The 25,223-nt window shown below is 38.2% G+C and overlaps 1 protein-coding gene across 1 annotated transcript in view; it reads left to right on the top strand.

Annotated features, from left to right (window-relative positions):
• The first annotated feature begins 13,775 nt into the window (after window positions 1-13,775).
• Window positions 13,776-25,223, top strand: part of CDC16 (cell division cycle 16) — a 786,728-nt gene continuing 775,280 nt past the window's right edge. Inside the window, exon 1 of the mRNA XM_044071112.1 lies at window positions 13,776-13,962. Within this exon, the coding sequence (XP_043927047.1) occupies window positions 13,915-13,962 (48 nt within the window). The 5' untranslated portion in view covers window positions 13,776-13,914. The remainder of the gene's footprint in view (window positions 13,963-25,223) is intronic.

Genomic DNA, 25,223 nt, shown 5'->3' with positions numbered 1-25,223 from the left:
AATGCATGATGGAATTTGGATGTAGATTACTTGTGGGTGCAGCTACGTGTGATATACAACAGGGCTAATCTTATGGATTGAGGGTGGCTGGGACAGGCAGGTTGAGCAGAACCAGCCATGCCTCTGCAACACATGTAGGGGCATGACACAATCCTGAGAAACATGTAGTTCCTTTAATGATTTCTGCTGTATTAGAATTTGCTAAAATGAAATGTCCATCTGAGCAACAAATAAACCTAGCTGACCAACTTGTTTTTGTTGCTTTTGCAGGGACGGCCTTACTTTTTGGAGGGGTTTGGATGAAGGGATAGGATCCTTTGTTTTCAGAGAAAGGAAGTCTTACCATGAGACATGTAATACAATTTTACATGTCTCATGGAGGATGGTATAATGGTTAAGGTGTTTGCCTTACAAACAGAAGGTGCAGGGTTTGATTCTCACATGGGGTAAGTTTCTAGGCTTAGAATGGCCTGCAAAGGCAGTTAGCCTAGTACCAGCCTATGAACCTATAATTTTATATGAGACCTCCTAAGTAAGATCCCCTGTTTGTGTCCTGAGTGATTGCACTGTTTTTCTTTGAGCGACCAGTTTGGTTAAAGTTTCACACCTTTAAATTCTGTGTGTCTAGAAATATATATCCATAGGATCTGCACATGAATATAGCTGAAGGGCATCCAGAAAGATAGTTAGGAGAACATTGTTTTTTACTAATGCATAAAATTTCCCCAAATATTCAAGGATGATGTTTGCCACAGACATGCATTTCTTCACTGTTCGTGACATGCAGTATACTGGTTTGAGGTGTACATTACTTTAGAGAGCTCATTCAGGATTTAAGCATGCAGTAGAGGATAGTCAAAGCAGCTACTAAATGATGAAGGGTCAACCAGAGGCTATCATACTTTTGTAACCATCAAGATTCAATACCTTACTGGCTGTATGCGAGCACAGATGAAATAAACTTGTGGATCACAGTAGTAAGTCATTTAAAGATCATATTGTAAATTGCCTTGCTTCTATTTTGTATAACCTTTATGAGCCTTCAGCTAATTTGAAATTCTTAGTCTTTAAATGTATTCACTAAGTTAGGACTTGAAATAGGAGCTCTAATGTTTGCCATTTATAGCTTGTCACATGCACCAAAAGCTACATTACCCTTAAATTAAATGTTTCAGTCTAAATAAATTATTTTTTATCTTTCAATTTTATATGAATTCTGTATTTCATCATTTTAAATTATATAGTGTATTCTTTTGCATCATGCTTAGTTATTGCTATTTTAATTAAACTTAACTGACTGTCCGTTTTAAAGAAAAGGAATGATCACTAGCATTAAAATAACCCTGCATTTTTTTATTTTACTATTTCTGTTACACAGCAGAAATTATTCAGTAAAGCAATTTATAGATATACTATCTTAAATTTATAGAGATAAGCAGACACATAATGAAGAGAAAGTAAAGTTTTTTTATAACATGTAGAAAATATATATATTATTTATTTTTCAAAATTGTTTTGAGACTGTCACAGTGCGTCATTGCCTATGGAATGGAAATGTAACCTGCACAATAGCAAAATGTCAATTGTCTAACTAGGGACAGGAAAGCAGGGATTATGCAAATCAGCATTCATGACTTGTCACTCGCAGAGAATTAGCCACTCGTTTTACTGACAACAAAGGGAGCTGGAATTTATAGTTAATGGAGGTTGACAGTATTATTATACCTTTGGACTCAGTACAATTGTACTATAGTTAAAAATACCTAATTTTCCAAAATGTACAATGAAAAGTTAAAGCGTACTAACCACTTGTCCTTATAAAATATAGTATTGCACTTTTTGTCAACTGCTCTTTAGTTAACACAGGCTTGCATAACATCTGACAAGAAAGCACAGGCCATCTTCTAGCTAAGTTATGTTCACTTTGGTGCATTACAGGCTGAACTACATGAACCAGGATAACAAACAGGTAACAATGACCATTTCAGCTTATAACTTAACTCATTAATGAGAAAACTAATGCTTCACTTCTGGAAACAGCACAGTGAATTAGAATACTGCTTCAACTTATCACACACAAGGTTGAATCAAAGCAACAGTAGCATAAAATGCAAGTATACAAAAAGATTTCATTTAAAAATGAGTACAGTCTATTGGCATAATTTAGCTAATGTGATTACCATTCATACTATAATTCTTTGTTCATTGGGGTTGGGGTTTATGCCAGAGTTAGCATCCAGCAGCATTATATTCACAGGATATTTAAGGGTAGAGTTCACATGTTCTATAGAAACACGTTTATATCGCTTTGGTTTGCCTCAACATTGTGGTTCGGTCTTATGTCACACACAACACTAAGTGCTATTGTGTATGAGATAGTCGATAGTTTGCTTCATGTGTTAATACCCATGCACCAATATGTAAATAATTAACTCTGGCTTACCTAAATGTATTAGATCAAATTTTGATTAAAAGAGAAAAACATGAGGAAAAACTGTGTACCTAACGCAACACTAGTTCTCACTGACCAAGTCCATCTGAAGGAACTAGTAGAACTATGTGAAACTTTCCCAACTGCAAACACTGCCTCATCCCACAAAGTTTTGTTCTCTTTTGCCTCTCTTACTTCAAACTCAGACACAATATTTCCATTAAAAAAAGATTACATAGTATTAGGTAGGAGGATGGAGGAAAGGTTGGTTCTTGTAGATGGACCTCTTGTAAAAAGTATAGTGCTGTGGTAAATGCATATAACTTTTATGTCCTATATCTGCAAGAACTAGAAGAGCAATTCCCTGACTTACTCTTCTGGAAGTTTGCTCAACAAGAACATACTCTTGATTACTGGAGATTTAAATCTAGAAGTTAAGTCTAGACTGTAGTGTTCTATTAAGGTATTTAAGATGACTAAACAGCTGCAATAAAATGTCATCTAAAGTAGCATTCTTAAATATGGTTGGTGTGAAATAGACAGCTGTAACATTATACACTTTAGTTACAGATATTACAGATTCATCACAGTTGTTGTAAGAGAAGGAAATAAATATGTGAATGCAGCCATTTATACTTTTTCACCCTTTTATATTTGAGAAAGGAAACAAATACCTGGTTTTCTTTGCAGGTGGCTTGAATCCTGTTTGCATAATACTCAAAGGTAATACTCTCCTTGATTAGAGTATGTAGGGTAAAATACTTTCTAATAGTCAAATTGTGTCAGGTTCAGTTTCAGTAGCTAACTGAAGCATTAAGGAAGGATCATTTCTGAAACACACTATTTCTTTATAGCAAGAAAGACTCAGAGCTTTGAAGCACACAGCCAGCAATCCAGAAATCATCTTGATGGCCATGTCAGCAACATGACATAAGGTCTTCCAGGACAGACATTTTAAGTATGTCAAGGCTACATGTTCAAAGGAGGAAAGACAGAAAAAAATGTTCTAGAGAAAAAAAAGGTTACATCAATGTAAGCCCCAGAAGAAAGGTTCATAAGTATAACCTTATGTACCTGAAAATAATTGTAACACATGAAATTCTCTCAGTTTTGAACATCATAGATTTCCCCAAATTGAACTTTTGCAGCAATATTGCCAGTGGTATGGAGTCCTGACTATTGCCCAGGTGACCCAAGTTCAATTAGCAGGCCAGGCATTTGATGGTGAAATAGGTAGGAAGGGCTTGTCTAGCATGCATGGGTGGGAATCTGCCTGGCATTCCACAACAAGCTCTGCTGGAGGCTTGAGCTCAAAGAAAGGATCCTGGGCTAGGGTGCTGTGAGGACAGAGAATAAGTGACCACCATAAAATCCTGGGAGCAGGGACAAATGCTCATAGTAACTCTTCATTTCCTGTCCTAGCCTGACATTGAAGTCAGATCATTAAGGGAGGGAGATATGCATTAGCAAAAAGTCAGACTGCAAGCAGGATGACATTGTAGGTGCCACCCTATTCTGCTCCCAGGATGCCATTCTTCTATTTCTCTTTCCATTTTGCTAGCAGTCTCACACAGGGAATTGTGTCAGTGTAATACTATGGTCCCTCTCCCCCTTCCTAACTGCCAGTGACCCCAGCACCTGGGGACAGTACCAAGGGTTGGGAGTAGGAATAATAGTGGCAGAACTGGGCAGCTGATGGGTAACAGCTGCACCCTGCCCCCCCCCCCAGAAAAAAAGTGAACATTGGCAGATAAATAATTGAGGTATAATCAAAAATTTCACAGAGGTACTGCAGTGCTTGAGAAACTAGGGCCAAAAAAGGGGTCTAGACTGAAGTTTTTGAACACAACATGAAAATCCCTTCCACTTAGTCTTCTTTGTCAAAAGGGGGTGATCATGATTTGTTTGGCTTTGTGGTGCTTTACCTCCTGAATGAAATTTGTTATCAGAAGAAATAGAGGAAAGCAGAGAGAAGGATCCAAAACCAAATCTTCACTAAGGCATCCAAAATCTGACAGTTGTAATGGATGAGGGGAAAAACAATCACAGCATGTCTTATTCTTTGGGAACACCACAAATATCTAAGACAAGTCTGCTCCACTTCAAGGAAGTGCTCTTCATTACAGATAGACTCAGAAACCTCACTTATCCATTAGATGACTAAGTTTAACTTGTCCAGTCAAGTTTGTTTTATGTGAAATGTGAATGCCTGATAAGAAATGGCCATCCTGAATCATCCACTGCCAGACTCTCAGATATTCTCTACAAAGCATGTGGTAATGTGTTTCACCTATTTTCTTGATGTATGAAACAATAATCGTATACTCTGACTGGAAAGACATATGTCCTTTGGGACAAAACCCCCAAAAGGATAATGCAGAGTTAAATACTACCATCATCTCAAGACAGTTTTATGTAACTGAGAGTTGTGGAAGGAACCCCCAGCTTGAGGGTACATGATTCTTTAGTGGTTTTATCTAAAGGACTGTCCAAGATAAAAGGTCTCATGCTAAAAAGGTGTTTTTGAACACTGCACTAGTCTAGGTATGATTTGCAATCCCTGGACCATTCCACTAAAGCTGAAATGGGATACTGCTCTTGTGATCACAAAGGCTCCTCATGTGAAATCTGGTATAAAACAGCATGAGAATGGAAGATACTGGAGCTCAGCAATATACATCTGCTGTACAGTACTGGGTAGCCAGGACTCAAATACTCTCCAGATTACTTTGACGTCTTTCTCTACACCAAGAAATGCCTATAAAGCCCACACATATTGGGAACAAACTATAAGGGTAGCACTTGAACCAACTGAAGACTGGGCTTTACAAAGTTCATTGGGTCTCCAAAGGAGTGAAAAAGAAGACAAGCAGCCAGTTGTCTAAGTAGGAGAACATGTTGGTGCAAGCAGCTTGAGGTCTACAGCTACTGCAAACAAGCACTTGGTGAGGTTGGCATAATGGTTAAAGTTTTTACCTCAGAATAAACAAGTTACAGAGTTTGATTCTGACCACCGGTTAATTTCCAGGCTTGTGATAGTCTGTAGACTGATAGCCTAGTGTTTACCCATGAACCTATGATCACCCTGAGGTTAGGTGACACTAAAGGGAAGATATCAAAACTGGTACTAACGGTTGGCTTCCATTCAGTAATTTCCTAGAATCTTAAAAGATCTTGATTTGGAAGTAAGCACCTGGAAGATCTAAACAGCACCCATTCTTTTCTGGATAAGCTTGGGAAGAATGACTGAAAAAAGATGGGGATAAATAAATTTAGGCTACTTAAATTAGAAAATGATCCAGGGATGCTTTTGCTTTTAGTACAAAAATAATCCATAATAATACCTCAGCCTTTACAGGTTTACTGTGACCTCTTAGACGGCTTTTTTTTTGTTTTGAGATGATATACTTCCTTCCTTCCTTTTTTAAATGGTAGAACACCTGGCTATGGCTGCAATGGTGGAACAGATGGAAAGAGAAATGTGATAGCCTTTTGTTATTATCACCCTTGTGAACCAAGCTGAGGCATAGAGACAAATTCTGCTGACCACCTCAGAAGGTAAGCTATCATGACAGAAGCCTGGCATGCTTCCTTGACCATGGCCTCCCAGAAAAATGCCAGGGACCACAGCCTCTGGAAGGGCTACCTTTAAGGACGCTCAATACAGAGGACTGTTAGTACTCATCAATTTCTTACTGCTTCAATGTAGGTTATATCTGAACCAAAACAGGCATTGACTCTTTTCTGTATTTTGGAAGAGAAAAAATGTGGAAGATTTAAAATGAATACTTACACACTTTTTGGTCTGTCCCTTTTCTTTCATCTACTCAAGAGTGAATCTATTCATGGATCGATCAGCAAGAGACCTTCAAATAAATGACAAGTCAAGAAAAGTTACTTAGATGTCCAAGGCAAAGTAGTCAGATGCAGTCAAGAGTGCTGGTGAATAGTTGTCACAGATCCTACTGATCTAACTATCCCCATGGGTCTACTCCAAAACGTCGACTTACCAGAACTTTGACATTCAAATCATTGAGATGACAACACTGAAACTTCAGAATGCCGAACTCACGGAACATTACAATTTCACTCCAGGAAACTAACCACTAGGCCACCATGGTGAGCTTTGCCCTCTTCTCCACTGTAGTGTGATCTTGGAGTTGGTATATTTAGTTAGGGGGGTGTGGGTGTCAAGGCCCCCCCATGTTGGTGTGTTTAGTTTGCTTCAATTCATATTGCAGTCAATGATGGCCAAGTGGTTAGTTTCCCTGAGTGAAACTATGACGTTCCAGTTCAGCATTCTGAAGTTTCAGTATTGTCGTCTCGATGATTTGAAAGTTGACGTTCTGATAAGTTGATGTTTTAAAGTAGACCCATCCCCACTACAGATTTATAGACCATGTGGACCATAAGTTTACTCGGTGTGATGGAGGTGGAAGCCTGGACCCTAATGGAAGCCTTCAGGAAGCTGTCAAAGAGGCCCATTGACACATGGTGCATCTCACTGCATCCATTAGATCTCTCTTACAATATGTGGGTGAGGTAGCTCAAATCCCTTAAAAACAGAAGAATGCAAGTACTCCCTTATAAAAACAAAACAAAACAAAAAAAAAACTCCATTACCCTGATTTCTCTCTGATGGACAGTAAGAATCTGAAGAATAAGATTTTTCTTTAAGGTTGCAGCAGAAACTGTATCGACTAGCTCTGGGATATCTGCTCATAAGAAATACTACTTAGGAGTTCTGAAGATCTGATCAGGCTTCTGGGGAACTGAGGTTACAGTATCTGTATGAAGGTTCTCCCAGCCAATACTTGTATCATCTTGCATAATATTCACAAGGGAAGGGACCAACACATAGGACTGTTGTGAGATGTTGTACACCTCTAGTGACTTCCACTGTGCAGAGAAGATTGGCTCCATGACTCAGCTGCCTCTTCATCATCCGAAGAATTTCCACAAATGTGGAGTGGTTGGGTGGAAATGGACAAGCAACTCTGCCCTTTACCTATACCCTGAGTTAGTAGATCTAATTCTGGTTCAAATGATGAGTTTTTTTGGAACACTGTTTTAGTCTGTTTGTACAAAGATATGAACTCAAAACAAGCTAAATTCTTCTTGGCAGAAATCTTAGGCGAGACTGAAGTAATGTGAACCAAAGCAGATGCACTTGGGATGGTGTTTGGGGGGGGGGGGGTAAGTGATTGTGAATTACAGGATACCATCCCAGTAGAAGGAAAACCATGTGAATGAGTGGGTGTTCCCACAAGGAAATCTCCACCTTCCTGGGACAAAGGAAATGGGATTTCCATAGCTGTCATGAAGAGACCAGATGCCAATATACTGGATGCTGACATAACGAACTATGGGTAAGACAACCCTGGAATAGCTAACATCTGGATGACTGACAGTACCACTAACAGTGGGTAGACCACTTAGTTAATCTGGTTTTGGTAATGACCATCTGGTGATACTGAAGTGTAAAGTCCTTTCTTAGGCATGTTTGCTATGACTTTTGAATTATCTTGACAGAATTCTACCAGGCTATGTCCTGCTTCATTTCATAATCCAGGCAAAACCTCCTCATTATTCCAAAATTTGTCTTGATTACCAACTTTAGCATTACAGTCACCTAAGATGACTGTGATAAATGTGTTGGTGTTATTTACTAACACTGCTGTAAAGCCTTATAAAATGTTTCATACTTATTCTCTTCACCATCAGTAGTTGAAGCCTAACGTGTATCACTGTGATGTTGAATTTGTTGACTTTTAGGCTGACTGAGATCATTCTATCCTTTATTCAGGTGTAGAGGAGCAATGCTTTTCATACCCTTTTATTAACTATGATGACTACTCCATTTCTTCTGCAAACATCTTGTCCACAGTACAAAATTTGATGATAATCTGATATAAAATAGCTCATTATTGTTCATTTTAGCTCACTAACTCTCAAGATGTCAATGTTTATTCTTGTTATATTAGCTTTAACCACATTGTTTACCTTGGTTCATTAGTTCTTATATTCTATGTTCCAATGGGGTATACTTTTTAGAGTGTTGGATTTCCTTTCATCTCTGAGCATCACAGCTGGTGGATCTCCTTTTTAATCTAATCTATTTTGTTATTAGCTCCAGAATGACTTGTATTTGTCCTCTTTTCTTCCTCAGCAGTAGGTGGACACCTTCAGACCCAATGGTCTCTTTTTTTGATCTCATTTCAACATGCTTCCATTTGTTTTTTCCCATGGGGTTTTCTTGGCAAAAAAATACTGAAGTGGCTTGCCATTTCTTTCTCCAGTTTTCCTGATCTCTTTGTCATGACCTGGCCATCATGGGTTGCCCCCACGTGGTGCAGATCATGGCTTCACTGAGATACACAAGTTCCTTCACTGTGATAAAGTAATGGTCCAGAAAAAAAAAACACTCGCATTCCATACTGCATACATATTTTCCCACTATTTTACTGGTATATTTAGCACAATCTACAGTTACCCAAGCTGCAAGAGTCAACACCTACAGAACTCCTTATATGTCTCCAACCAATTTTCATCCGGATTATTAGCACGCAACAGCACGGACCAGCAAAAATATCTGCAAATGGGGAATAAAGTGGTAACAAATATTACATATAAACTGTTTAGCCTTTTTATGATCATGATGCCCACCACTGCCACCCATATGTGACATCCTCACACTGGGCCAGTAATCAAGCAGCCTGAATCCTCACAACTAACACTGGAGAGGGACATTCACTTGGAATACAAATGGATACACTCAGTATTTCCAGATGCAAACCTCCCTGCATCAAGTACATTTTCCCTTAAGAGCACACAGGGAACACACGCAGCCCAGGGTCTAGATGTCTCTATAACTTTCTCCTTTCAGGTCCCCAGTAAGACTCCCCACTGGTGCAGCTGTAGGGTTAGGTCCTCATCCCAGTGTCCAAGTCAAGTCCTCCAGCAATCTCTCTGTGAACCCAGTGCTTCATCTCCCTACTCCAAGTAGCTGACACACACTAAGATTTATTTTTCACACACACACACACACACACACACACACACACACACACACACACACACACACACACATCCACCCCTGGAAAATGCTACCACAGATTACTCGCTCTACCAGCTTTGCCCAGAATATAAAGTAGATTTACTGTCACCAGTCAGTTACTATAAGGCTTTGCAAAGTTTATCCAATTATATGGTGCAATATTAGTACTAATACAAATGACAGCAGTTGACCAAGACAGCTAGGCCTACCGGAGTGGCCCACACAGTGTCACCAAATAAACATAAGTACTCTCAAAGGTTAGATACTTTCTACAAGGACCAGCCACAATAAAAGTTTTACATATATTTAATAATAATTAATAAAACAAACATGAAAATATTACAGTAAACCACAGAGTTCAGATCACAGGAAATATTGAAATGAACATTGATAGACAGACTCAGACAAATAAAGAAAAATGATATCTAAACTAAGCTTCATTATATACCTGACTGAATCTAGGAGAACTTGCTATTCCCTAATTAAGTTACTTACTACTGCAAGGCAAGATGCTGTGGGTGAGGGTCTTTCTAGTCAAGTTCCCAAAAACAGAATACTCAATACTCTGAGATTTCTCTTTGTAATATCTAAAATATAATTTCCAAGAGGGCTGGCAGAACAACTTCCTCTGGTCACCTGACTCTAGGTTCTCACAGTGTTCCCTTTAGAGGCTAAGACAGGAATTTAGCACAGATGGCTACAAAACACATCTAAATGTGTATGGCAGTGCCTGGGGCTTCTCCTCTTTTTACTGAGCTAATGTACAAAGATTTTTTTCCCAGATCTAGTGTCTCCGATCCTATTCATCACTGTGGTGTGCCGTTTTAATGGTTTATCAGCTTATTTACAGTTCCATTATTTTTCTTAAAGTAAACTAGCTAGTACATAGCTCACAAATACATTTTCAGCACAAGCTTCTGTACAAATCAGTTTGATATACAAATGACATACAGTTCTAATACATTTGTAACACAAGCATCTTGTATAAATCATTTTGATATTCAAAGGACATATCATTCCTAACAAAACTCCAGCTGGCTATGCTGGCACTTGGCCACATCATCACAATGGTCATAGCAAAAACTGAGAATTTCAAGAAATAAAATTATTAAGGCTATCAAGGACAGGGGGATGGGCTTCCCCAATATAGAGGCTTAAAGAATTCAGCAGCAGCCAGACAATACTTTTGAGCTAGAAGGTAAATCAAACCTTTGTAGTTCAAACTTGAATTGTGCTTAGTCCATGAACAAAACAAGGAAAACACCTATATGTCATGAAATAAGGTATGGGATCGCAGCTTTTTGAATGTTGTTTAAATTGGATATTTTGCAAGGGTGCTGTTAAGTATAAGTTCAATAGGATACTATGGCTAGTCTCCCAGACCTGGGCCAACAGTCAAATGTAGATATGTAGGACAATAGTGTGGTAAAATAATTGGTTGGACGCACGGATATATTTTTAATGACATTTGGAATTACACCACTGACTCCATATTAACATTACTTAACATATAAACTATCAATCTCCTGCTCTGGCTATCTGGTGGCAGTATTTTCAGTTAATGGATTTTATGTCTAAATATGTATGTCCGGCTACTGGTGACATGGACTGGCTATTACACAAATGTCTGCAGGAAGGCCCAGTAGACACTATGTGCCTAAACTGAGAGCCATTTATAGTTTTATCACCAACTGCAGTGCACATATCATACAGAAAGTAACAGACAAATGGGGATAACTAATGCATTGTATGATATCAGATAAACAGAAACAAGTATTGAAAACATATATTAATAATGTTCAACCATATGCACAACTCACGTACATGAAACTAACACATACTTAGCAATTAGCTCCAGATAAACTTAAAAACAATAATCTGGACAGGAGATAAAACAATGGAAGTACAGGGAGGATTGACTTAACTAATTCTATGTGATCTGGGAATTTATAGCAGTAATTACCTTGTGGTCCTGGGTGACTGAGAAGATCTGGTAGGCCACTAGGCAGCCTATGCCACATGATCGTGATATACACTTTTGGCTTTTAAACATACCACAACCTGATGCAACTACATCATAATGGGTTAAGGTGATAATCAATGCAATGTTAGTAGTTATTTTTAGATTTCCGAAATGTATTAATGCAGACTGGCAAAATTATTTTATACAAACAGTACATAGCTATAGCTATGTATATGATAATAGTATGTACAAAAGAAATTGCTGTCCATTTTCCTGTATGCAATAGGTTATAATGACTGAAAGGAAAGAGAATCATGATATTCCATAATATGGAATAGGGTGGTATTTGTAATATCCAAAATGAAGGGTGAATATTTCGATGAAGACTTGAAGGGATAGGTTTTAGCTTGGGGTTAAGTAACTTAATATTATGGGGTTCTGACCCTTAGGTTAGACTGTAAAGGGAATTTTAAGTGGGAAAATCAATATAATGGCAGTACAATACTCTGGTGGATGGAGCATCATGATTACAATTCAAAAATCAGAAAAAAAATCACGTAAAACACTTTTGTAGAACTAGATATGCTTGTAACAGTGCTTTCAAAGATAACAATTATTCTACATCCCTAAGCACTATTACATTTGGGTCTCATTCAAGGGAAGTTCTTTTACTCTCAGCTGTCCCAGTATCTTGCCTAGTATTTTCATTCCTAAGAAAATTACAAAAATAGGGAAACTGTCTTGACTTTCGTTCAGTTTAATTTACATGCTGTCTGTAAGACAGCACTCGCTGAGTGCTTTACTGGCTTTAAAAGCCAATAAAACATTGTGGGTTTTTTTTCTGTAACTGGTACTACATGGAATGGATAAAACTCCAAGCACTACAATGAGTTATGATCAAGTCTTAAAGATCCTAACCAATTACTATGTGTTCTTGACATGGATGCTAAGCTTGAGAGGTGAATTTCTTATCATCCGTGTCTCGCACACATAATAATAAGGTTTAAATCAGAGACACGATTGTAACCCTCTATATTGTTCTTATTAAGGGTCTATTCTAATGGCAATGTGTATCTACCTTAATAGAGTTTAAGACATAGGGTGGTTCAATCGGATATTTAAACCATTGTCCATAGAATAATGTATTAAATCACTGTTTTTTTTTGTGTGTGGTTCTTTTTTGTTGTGTTATTTTTGCCTATATATATATATATACATATATATATACATATATATACATATATATATATATATATATATATATATATATATATATATATGAAAGGAAAATGGATACCTAGCAACTTGTTTGCACATACTGTATATTAAGTTGGTGACAGCTGCATTTCAAATATCAGTTAACTTGTTGTTAAATTCCTACTCATAAGTTAAGTCTCTGTATGGCTGTCATAATTCATATTTTCTTATTGGAAGCAATATCAGATAATAACGATATTATCTGCTGAAAAAAGTCTGCCAATGCTGCTATGTCTGGTTTTCATAAGCCTTTTAAAAAGCAAAACATACCTTTGAATACATTTTTGCACAACACCGTTGCTCCACTTCAAAACTCATTCTTACTTCTATTTTCATCAACGACTTCCTTGGATGGGGTTCGGCATGGCAAACTAAGGAATAACCATCATCCAAACAGAATTTCAAAGCAGTCACAAACATCAAGTTAGAAGTGTTGCCAACTGCTGTGCAAGTCAGACTGTCAATAGCTTGCTCATATGTTATTTGCCATATCTCACAAGTATAAACTCTGCACTGTACCTCAAATCATGACATTTTGTGACAAAATACTGAGGGATTAAAATCATCATATAACTGCAGTTATAGATTGCTTGTTCATCAGCATATCACTACAAATTCAGGGACACATTTTAAATATTACTCTACTTCACTTAAACAGTTAACAGGAAACGTTTTGCACTCTAATGTCTGGCTTTACTGACTGTTATCCTCGGTGATACACCATAAAAATAGAATTTTACGAGGGACAGATACATCTGTGAGACAAAATCAATGAGAGAGAAATAAACTGAGAGCTATGAAGCAAACAGGCTGGCGAAAACACAACTAAGGTACACCAGTCTCTCTATATTACTTCTCAGAACACACCCGACTTCTATTAAATGCGGAATCCCAAAAACATCATCATGAAGTTCAGTTTAAACAATAACAAATGCCAATGTTGATAAACTGACTGTTAATTGAACAAAATCGACATAGTTCATCATGTGCAACATTAGACTATCCTCTTCCGGGAGTAATACTACTAGTCTTTTTGTGGCTTGTAGGACTGTTTTTATGTTGCACAATCTCAGCGCTAAGCGGTGAGTTCTTATATGGACTCTGTGCGGTTTAGGTATTAGTAAGCTTCAGTGGTACAGTGACACCAGTAGAGAACCTGGACTCTTTATATATTTTATGCGTAGCATAAATCTGAATTGAGAAAACATGAACCTGGAAAAGTTAAGGAAACGGGTTCGGCAATATATTGATCAGGTGAGATGACACATTAAGGTATAGTTGCATGGGAACTGCTCTTGTCTGTTATATCCCAGGTAGATTTGGATCTCAGCAGTAATCCTAACTTTGACTGTGACAGACATAACATGTTTAGGAGGGGGGTTCATACATGCCGGTTGTCTGATTAAATGCGTGATTTTGTAGATAAACGGAAGTATGTGTTGAATGGCAAGGCCTTTTTATGTCATAGAAAAGACAAGTTCTTGCTTTGTGTGGAAAGTAGATGTAGGATAGATTTCATCTCCAAGGTATTTTTCTCCTTAGAAAGTCTGTGTAGGAGCATCTTTGTATTTCTAGATTCATTGTGGACTAACTCGCATATGGTTATCTTTGTGGCTACAGTTAAGTTAGTAGGGTAATATGTGTGTGATAATTACTAGTATAAGATCAATACCAATAACTTGAGTTGAAACTGCTTCCAGCATAGCAAAAAAACTTGCTGTTTGACAAGAGTGTGCATGTATTCACAATTAGTGCCCAATGACATGTTAACTGTTATGTATTTCATACCTGCAAAGTGGACACAGTGCCAGGGAGTACATTATAGCTGGTTTGTGGATGTAAAATGTTTACTTGGTATGTAGCATATATTTTGTTCTGTTGTGATGCCTTTACTAAATTTCACCAAATGTTTATTTTTTTATACTGTGACTGGAATGGAACAATTTTGCTTCATACTTTGATGTTTGCCAATACTGTTCTCAATGTGATTGCAGCTCTGTTGTATTACTATACTTCCTATTTTTATAGTGCATTGCATTATGTTTTTATAATGGTAGTAGACAAGAGGACAGTTCCAAGAATATGTTAAGAAAATCTTTCATAGGTTGAATAGAATTGGTGGAGGTATGCATTGTAAATACTTTTACACGTAATAAAACCTATGGTGCATGTGTTGGCAGTAGTGGCAGTAAACGCAGAAGAAGACTTATTGGCAAATATGATTCACCTATTTTTTTTTTAAACTATCCAATGCATTGCCTGCCCTGGATTATGAACTTTGATTCCCACCATCCTGCTGTTGCATGGTCCATCATTCATTTCCTGTTAAAGGTGGAAGTCACATAACAGTGGGATAGGTTGCCATCATAAGATCATAGGAAGTTATTAGGCTATTGGCCCTGAGGCTCTTATAAGCCTAGTCAAGAGATTAGCCCATGTTTAGACAAGTCAGCACCTGATGCCCCTGTCCAGCAGGGACACTGGTGGAATCCCAGGGGTGTATTTTCTGTTTCCCATCCATTTGTCCAGGTTGTGCTTAAATAGGGATAAAGAGGTACTCTGTTTGACGTGGTGAGGGAGTCTTTTCCACAGATGGAGAAGTCTCTGGGACACATATATTTATTTATTTACATTTGTTTAACCAGGATAGTCCATTGGGCTCAAGAACCCGTTTTCAATGGAGTCCTGGGGAGAAAAGCTCCACATACATATTTAACAGAGAATGAGGATATACATAGACATAACATGGGGTTCAACATGAGAAAAGTACCAAGTACAGAGGAAATACATATACATTTGATGGGGTAAAACATAGTACAATTTACGTAATAACACGTGCAGAGAACAGCTGAAACAAGGCAATAAGAGTTGCACCAAATTTATAAAAACAAATTTTTTTTTTTTTTTTTTTTTTTTTTTTTTTTTATATATATGTATTTATATAGAGAGAGAGAGTTAGCGTAGTATACAGGTAGGCCAAGGGTAATGCTGCCTGGTCCCTCCAACAAGCCCTGTTTATGTCACAGACCAGGTTGAGGCCACGAGTGCAGGTTACTCGAATGGAGCTTTACTTGCAGATATGCAGCAGTCTCAAAAAGGCAGGGTCTGAGATTACCTTGTATGCCAGACAGAGGCCACCTCTGAGGAGTCTGTATGAAACTTTGTAGAGGGATAGGGCTTTTCGCCTCTCTGTGTATGGTAGATGTTTGAGGCCCTGGATTCTCCTGACGTGGAACCTCTGTGGCCTCTCCAGCTGTTGCAAGTGCTTTGCGTGGTACATGCCGAAAGGGTCTTTGTACTCAATAATGGACCTTATAAGGGAAGAATACAAGGATGTTATAACCTCCTTGTCCCTGGATGAGATACCCTTACTTATGAGGTGGGCCATGTAGAAAGCTTTCCATACAACGGAAGCAGCATGGTGGTCAAAAGTCAGGTTGCTATCAACCTGGGTGCCCAAATCCCTCATGACTGATTGCGTGCTTTGGACATTGTTAGTTATGTGATAATTTGTGGGGACTTCACTCTCCCCAAAGGGAATGATGATGTATTTTTTGGTATTCAGCTTGAGGCCATGTTTCTGGCACCAGTCATTTGTTTGGGTGAGACCATCTTAGAGGATGTCTACATCACTAGGGGAATTGATGACAGCATCCAGCTTGCAGTCATCTGCAAACTTGGTCAGCAATAACCCACTGGTTTGGCCTACACTCAGAAAAGTATATCCCAAATAGCAGAGACCCCAAGACTGAACCCTGGGCTATGTCACTTGTTACGGGTCTACTGCTTGAGATGGCTTCCCAATTTTAACTAGGTGGGTTCTGTCAGTGAGCCAGTTTGCTACCCATCTGGTAAGATACAGCTTGATGCCTAGTTGAGAAAGTTTATCTGTTATGCCGGAGTGGGGAATAGTGTTGAAGGCTTTGGCCAGGTCAAGGTAGGCGTTGTGCACCGTCTTCAACTCGTACATGTCTTGGGTGACTGTCTCAAAGAAGTTGACCAAATCCTCCCTTTGACAAAGCCAAACTGTGTGGGATCGAGTGTTTGGAGTTTGCCAATGTCCTTGTTAATCTGTTCCATGGCCTTGCAGATCAGTTTAGTTAGGTTGATGGGTCTATAATTTTCCAGATCGGTGGATGCACCACATTTCTGCAAAGGGATGACAAAGGCTGTCTGCAATTCAGCTGGGATGAAGTTGGTACTCAGGCTTTGATTGAATAGGGCGTCTAATGGTGCTAGAAGTTCCTGCTTGAGTTCACTTTGGATGCAGCCTGGGATATTATTGGGTCCCATGGAGGCTGTATTTTTTGCCTTTGAGAGAGCAGTGATGACCTGTTCCCTAGATATAAGGGGAAGGGGGCAGGTACTAGGGATGTTCTGATTTACTGATGGGTGGGATCAAGGGGTGAAGTTTTCGCTGAATCTCTTCACCAGCAAGTTTGCTATATCTGTGGCATTTGTATATGTAGTGTCCTGCAGCACCAGTTATGAACAGATCTGGGTGCTTCCTTTGCAGTTGCAGACATATGTGAAGGCCTTATGAATGTCTCTAGCAGATGTGGGCAATTTGGATTCTGTTTGCTTTGGAGGGGTTTACTAATGCTCTTATTTGCTTGTTCAAGCTAAGGAGACATAGCTTCCAATTGAGCTCCTGCTCCTTCTTGGTCTTGGACAGCAAGGTTTTCTTTTTGGTATAGAGATTATTGCATGAGGCAGAATGCTACTTTTGTACTGTGTGCTACCTCAGTAATCTCAACAGCATTTTCTTGGGCCAGCATACTGAGGGTTTGATGATATAATGGCTGTCACTTCTGTTAAAGCACTTTCTCTACCTGAACTCTGAGCTCTATATATTTGACTTTTGTTTCATCTACTGAAGTTACTAGTGATACAGATGCTGTTGTTGGAACCTCCTCTCCTCTTAAGTTGGTGAATAGGCAGAGCTTCTCATTCTGCCGCCATCTAAGTGTCCATGCTGATACATGAACATGGACCAGTAGTGCAGGCAGATTGTGCATTCTGGAATTACAGCACCATTTTTTGATAACACAACTTCTTTAGGAAGGCCATTCTTTTATTATGTCTGCAACTTATTTCTGAAAAATTAAATCTTTTTTTTGGTTCTTCTTTGAACTTATCTTCCCACTATTTTTAGACCAAGATGGCCTTTTTGGTTTCTCTCTTGAAAGAAACTTTCTTTTCTAGCTTTAACTGTATTTCCTTTTCCCAGCTATTTTCAGACCAAGATGATCTTTTTTTGATAACACAACTTCTTTAGGAAGGCCATTCTTTTATTATGTCTGCAACTTATTTCTGAAAAAAAAAATCTTTTTTTTCGTTCTTCTTTGAACTTATCTTCCCACTATTTTTAGACCAAGATGGCCTTTTTGGTTTCTCTCTTGAAAGAAACTTTCTTTTCTAGCTTTAACTGTATTTCCTTTTCCCAGCTATTTTCAGACCAAGATGGCCTTTTTTGGTTTCTCTCGTGAAAGAAACTTTCTTTTGTAACTTTTAACTATTTCCTTTGAGGTATGTAGATATTTCTGTTATCTCTTCTCTCAATGTCCTTTTTCTCAGGCTTGTTTACTAATTTGAACTAAAATTCTTGTCTCTCTCTCTCTCTTTGTGTGCCTTTTTGGTAGAAACTGAACAATTTTTGTGCCCTTATTAGCAAAACTTTCAGTTTTTTAAGCTATTTGCATTTTTGCAGTCTTCTGAACTCTGTGCTTTCTCCAGTATGGTCTCTTCAACTATTCAGGAAGTTCTTCTCATTTGTCTCAGGATTTTGTCAGCTTCTCAGCATAGTTGCCCACCTTAAGGTCATCTGATACAATTCGGTATTTCACCTTATGAAATTCCTGTGTGCTTTTTTTTAGAAAAAAAAAATGAAACGGTGGAGTAAAGAATGATAGTGAAATGTAGCCACTTGGGATCTAATGAATTTTCCAGATGATTGGTTTTGTTCTTCTACCCCAATTTCGACCGTAGTAATGCCAGATAATTTGCATTCTGTTTTTAAAATTAGTGATATCAGCAGATGTGTGTGCATATGCACATAAAATATAACCTACAAAATAAAAAAAAAAGACATGTAAACAGATGGGAATGCAACAAAAATGTTTTGTTTGCATTGATCTTGCCCCATAATTAAGTAGTTTGTGAAGGGAGCATTACAGGTCACACCGGACCACATTGCTTCACCTTATAAGACATCATGGTGCCTGGGAGTATTTGGAAATACAAGTATATTGTATTGCTACTGGTGTAAAGGATTTGCTCCTGAGTTGAAGATGAATGACTGCTTTTTAGAAAAACGTCAACATTTTCAACCTTAAAGCCTAGGTTTCTGTTAAGTTATCAGAGTGGTGCAGCTGGATGCAAAGTCACTTATGGATCATAATGTCATAGATTATAAGCTTACATGAAACTGGCATCTAAATGCTGCATAAAGGCACAATGTACTGTTGATGTGCAAAGTCCTGTGCAAAATATGATGGTATCATGTCAGGTAGAAGGAACCTGGGCTAGCTAATTGTGTAGCCACTTAGAGGCAAAAAAATCAAGCCCTGTTTTGAAAGAGAGGGGGAATTTCCTTGTTATCACAGTAAAGCTCCTCTCTGTAAAATAGCATGTACAATTTATAGGGAGTATATGTGATGGTGTTTTTATTGACTAACAGTATGCATTGTTAAATCAGAACCTGTCTAAGCATTTGCATATTTGAAGCAATTGATAATATACTATATTCCAGTATACAGTTCAGGTTCTTGTTTATTTTCTGTTTAGCAATAAACATGATTAACAAGTTATTATGATATCATAAGGGAGTACTCTGACTGGTAGTTCTATTGGTTTTGTTTGAAGAAGGCATACAATACTTAGGATATTTAGGACTGTATAGTTTTCTGATGTTTTCTTTACAAGATCAAATTAATGTATTACTCTGCATTTGTTAGTGATGGTTTCTGCTCACTGTGGTTTGTGGTTGTTTACCATACTGCTACATGCGCAGCTAGTGACAGGTTGAGAAAACAGTAGTAAGTTTTTATTTTTTTTCTTAGATGTGACTGGCAGAAGGTAATTAGTGTTTGCATGGACATCCTTGCAGACAATACTTGTATAGTGTAAGGGAATAGTATAGCTACATATGTTGATGGACAGTTTTGGAAAATAGAGTTTGGATTGGGTGCTGTTATTATGCAGGTGTCATGATGTAGAATGGACCATTATTACCAGCAGAATTATACTGAAAATGCTAATATTCTGTAACCTGGGAAATCAACAAATTGAATGCAGAGATGGTTCATGGACAGTGGTATAAACATGGTGCATGTACAACTTAAGTTTAAATAATTGATCTAACTTTCACATCTGTGGCATTCATTAGCATAGATTCATAGATAGGTTCATAGATTAGTACTTGGCTAACTACCCTTGTGGGCCATTTCAAACCTAGCCAATTACCCCATGTGAGAATCAAACCCTACACCTTGTGCCTGTAAGGAAATCACCTTAACCATTTTGCCAACCTCCAACCCAAGATTATATCACCCCAGATGGGACTCGAACTCACAATCCTTGACTTAGGAGGCCAGTGCCTTATCCATTAGGCCACTGGGGCCACTATTATTAGTAATTAGTTCTAGTTGTAAAACATGGAAGTGTTGACTTGTGATGATAACTGACAGAATGGAAGGCACTGAGAGAATAAATTTAATAGTGAACTGTAAACAAGTTGTTCTGTAAAACATTAACTGTCTTGTATTTGTTGTGTGCATGGGTTATGTGCTTCACTCATCAAAGACCAGGTTGAATTCTGCATTTATTATCTTGATTCATTTCTCTTTACTCAACATGGGCATCTCTTAAATTATTTTAGTGGCTATGACTTATGAAAAAATGTACTCATTACACTGTTGAGGCATTTAAAGTGATTGTATTCCCACTGACCATTCTGTTTTGCCAACTATGATGTATGGATCATAAACTGGACACTTTTGTAATTGTATGCTGGCTACAACTTTTTTATGCCTTCTTCTTCTGTTTTTGTGTTTGATTCTAATTTCAAAACAAGACCCCTTTGTGATGGTCTAGCTTTTTTATGCCTTCTTCTTCTGTTTTTGTGTTTGATTCTAATTTCAAAACAAGACCCCTTTGTGATGGTCTAGCTTTTTTATGCCTTCTTCTTCTGTTTTTGTGTTTGATTCTAATTTCAAAACAAGACCCCTTTGTGATGGTCTAGCTTTTTTATGCCTTCTTCTTCTGTTTTGTGTTTGATTCTAATTTCAAAACAAGACCCCTTTGTGATGGTCTAGCTTTTTTATGCCTTCTTCTTCTGTTTTGTGTTTGATTCTAATTTCAAAACAAGACCCCTTTGTGATGGTCTAGCTTTTTTATGCCTTCTTCTTCTGTTTTGTGTTTGATTCTAATTTCAAAACAAGATCCCTTTGTGATGATCTAGATTCACTGTTGAAACTAACTGCAGCTAAGCTGGTTGTGTTCATGAGTTCCTGTGACTCAAGTTGTTTTTGTTTGTCTTTCGGCTTTTCCCGGTTAGGGGTCGTCACAGCGGAACTCCGGTCCGCTAATGATTGGCAGTAAATTTTCACGAACGCTGAGGTGCCAGCTCGACGTCCAACCTTCAACAAAGGCACGCCCATTTATGCATGTCTTTTGAACGCCCATCCAACCGCGGGGAGGACATGCAGACTCCACACAGAAGGCTTACTCCCCACACTCCAGCCGAGAATCGAACGGGAGAACCTCTTGCTGTAAGGCAACAACACTACCGCTGCACCACCGCGGATAGACCAGTTCCTGTGACTCAAGTAAAGTAAAAGACAAAAATAAATGCATATTCACTTGGTAGTTAGGTTGCTGAATTTGGACTTAGTAATGGCAGTCATTTCAATGTATCCTTCTCCAGAGGAAGACTAGCTGAGGAGTAATTAGTTCTAGCTGTTAAACAAGGAAGTGTTGACTTGTGATGATGACTGAATGGAAAGTACTGAGAGAGTAAGTTAATAGTGTACTGTAAACAAGTTGTTAAACAAGTTGTTCTGTAAAAATTAACTGTCTTCTATTTTGTGCATGGGTTATGTGCTTCACTCATTAGAGACCAGACTGGATACTGCAGTTTTGTCTCCTTATCTTGGAAAATTGTTTTAACAAATGTCAGGATAAATAAATGAACCTGCTTCAAAAAAGGATAATGAAACAAGTATGTTAACTTAGATCAAAGTTGGTACCTTTTAAATATTGAAACTAAGTGTAAGTAACATTTTTATACTGCAACAAAAGCATGTAGTTATGAAGTGTTGCATTTGTACTTGTGATGCAACAGTTGTAAATGAGCTTCAAAATGTTCCATCAAGCTCTTTGCAAAGTTACTCTCATAACACAATTGCAAAAATAGGCTATGGGAGGACCAGTCTATGTAACATTCAAAGAACACATTATAAAATATCTGGTTATACCTTTTATACACAGACTACAGTAAACAGATTAGTTTTGCAACTGTATGAAACGAAGAACATCATGACTTTATGCTTCTTGTTTTTCTTGCCTTTTTTGTGTGCACTAGCCGCATGCTTTTTTCCACAATAAAACATTACACTGTATGTATCTCAAAAAAATGTATCTCTCAAAAAAATGTTGGATCTCCAAAACCAAAACATTTGTCAGTAAAAATAGGGACAGTATATGTTTACTACTGCTTGCAAAGTACTTTTGTCTTGTTTGCCTTTTGGGCTTGACAACTAAAATGTTTGCCAGAGTAGCTGTCGACCTCTTTGCATAAGAATCAGGGACAAAAGTCCCAAATGGACATTTTTCACCACTACTCTAATTAATTTACTTAGAAAGTTATTTGATGAACAGGTTTTGCATTAACTTGCTGACTGACTATAATCCTGTGAGGGACAGGCAAAAATATGAGGGAAAATCAGGGACAATTGAGAGCTATGATTTATTAGAATGGGGAGGGGGGGTCTTTACACTATTTGTTTAACCTCCTTGACATCTGGTTAATCTTTTGATTACTGGCTAAACAATGGTAAAGGCTGCATTCTTTGAAAATTTAGAGTAGCCAGGCATATAGCAGGTCCTAGGAAGTTGGGAGGAAAAAGGAATACTCAGAAGAAATCCTCACGGAGAGAGAGGTGACTTAGAAACCACAAGAACTGTAACTTGTTCACAGGACCACATCTAGACCTTTGAGGCACCAAAGCAGAATACTATTCCAACTTTTAAGAGATGAGAACTGAACATGAATGCAGAAAGTGGGGAAAGTGATGCTGTAAAACATAGTCTGGACATCAGTTAGAGAAGTGGGAGGTGATGACTCTTAAGGAACACTGAACACTAATTTAGAAAGGTTGGTTGGGAGGTTAACTCTCTAGACAGCAGGCACTAGACATGAATTTGTGAGATGCAAGACACTGCACAAAGTAAGGTTCCTTAGGTGGCAAATTGCAAAAAGGAGTTAGAATGTTTAAAATGAACACAATTACAAGGAAATGCTTGCCATATTAAATGCATACTTAATATAATTGGCTGCTATATCCAACCTGGAAATAATGCCCCAACTAATAGAGAATTTATTGCACTGGGCAAGTAGTACCCTTAGTCAGGAGACATTCATATTGGGTGATTTTAATTTAGACTGGCTTGCATGTGATACAGATCACCCCATCTATTACATAAACCTGCATGGTTTTACACAAACTATTCAAGAACCTGCCCCAATAGATAAAGCTAGTAAAAAAGCAATCAACCTTGGATTGGATATTACTAATTATACAATTCCTCCCCTAAAACGTGCACGCTGATTGGCCAGCCCAACCAGCGTGCCTGTTGTAAATCCCTCAGTATACTAACGGAAAAAGGTCCGGTCGCCCGGACTTTTTCCATTAGTATAAAACACTGTCTCGCTATGTTAAAAGAGTTTAACATAGCGACACAGGTTTAAGAAAAGCAACGGAGATCTCCGTTGCTTTTTTTTTAAAGCTGTCTCGCTATGTTAAACTCCTTTAACATAGCGACACAGTGTGTAAAAAGCAACGGAGATCTTGTGATCTCCATTGCTTTTTTTTTTTAAAGCTGTCTCGCTATATTAAATGGGTTTAACATAGCGAGACAGCTTTAAAATAAGCAACGGAGATATCCGTTGCTTATTTTAAAGCTGTCTCGCTATGTTAAACCCATTTAACGTAGCGAAACAGTGCTTTTGCCCACAGCTCTGATGTACTGTGTAGGCATGTGCAGTACATCAGAACTGCCGCAGAATACCAGACAGCTGCGGAAGGGCAGTAAAGAGGCATTATACAATGCCATTATTTAAGAAAAGTAATTATTTCTTTTCTTAAATAATGTCATTATATAGCAATAACTCACTTCTGGGTGGTAATGCTGGATTTACCCACGGTTGGCGTTGTTTGGGCCCTCGGGACCAAACCACGCCAACCATGGGTAAATCCAGCATTACCCACACCCAGGCGTGGGTTATTGCTATAATAACTCCTCTCACTCATTCAAGTCAGGTTGCCTTACTGATGGTCTGAGCAACCACCTACCCAGATTTCTTATATGACAACACATATTCCCACCAAAACCTACTATGTTTAAACAACTTAGAAAAAAACATAACTTTAATCTTGACATCTTCCTAGCTCACCTACAAAGGTGCAGTTGGACTCCACTCAATACCTTGACCTAGATGACGCAGTGAACCACTTTAATAAATTATTTTTAGATATATTGAATGCACATGCCCCTGTAGGAACCATCAAAATAAACTCAAACTATGCCCCTGGCTAAGCAGAGACACTAGGGCCCTTCTGAAAACTAGAGATAAAGTCTGGGAAGTGTGGCGTAAAACTAACACAGTAGTTTCTAAACAACAGTATCAGGAACTTAGAAATAAGGCAAAAAAACAAAAACAAATTAAAACGGGATAAAATAAATTTTTATCATAACATTCAAAGCACATACCAAAAAAAAAAACCCTCAAAAACTCTGGCCTGCTATAAACTCAGTCCTTCACCCAGGAAAATCTACAACATCAACCCCAAACATTAACAACAATTCCGATAGCATAGCTACCATTTTTAACAAACATTTTACTGAATAGTACAGTTGTGTACTCTTACCATAAATGTAGATGTTCGAGTGTGTTCACTGTTGCAGTCATGACTGTAGGGTTCTTCCTGCCAGCAGCAGCCCTCGATCGGCCAGAATCCCAAAGTCTGGATTGGGCGTCAGCTGAGGTCGCTTTTATCCTGACGTCAATGCACCAGGAAGTATAAAGACCTCAGCCGACGCCATTACCCCAGTTTTTCTTGCCCCAGATGTCAGGTGCCCAAAACCTCAGCAGCCAAAATACCTCATAACAGACAATACTCAAAGAAAAAACAAAAGAGGGGTAGGAGGGAGGGTAACTCAGACTGCAACAGTGAACACACTTGAACATCTACATTTATGGTAAGAGTACACAACTGTACTATGTCGTTCGTGGT

The sequence above is a fragment of the Protopterus annectens genome, chromosome 5.part0 (genome assembly GCF_019279795.1).
Source record: "Protopterus annectens isolate FY-2018-M chromosome 5.part0, PAN1.0, whole genome shotgun sequence".
In the NCBI taxonomy this organism is placed as follows: Eukaryota; Metazoa; Chordata; order Ceratodontiformes; family Protopteridae; genus Protopterus; species Protopterus annectens.
This window is presented reverse-complemented; position numbering and strand designations above follow the sequence as displayed.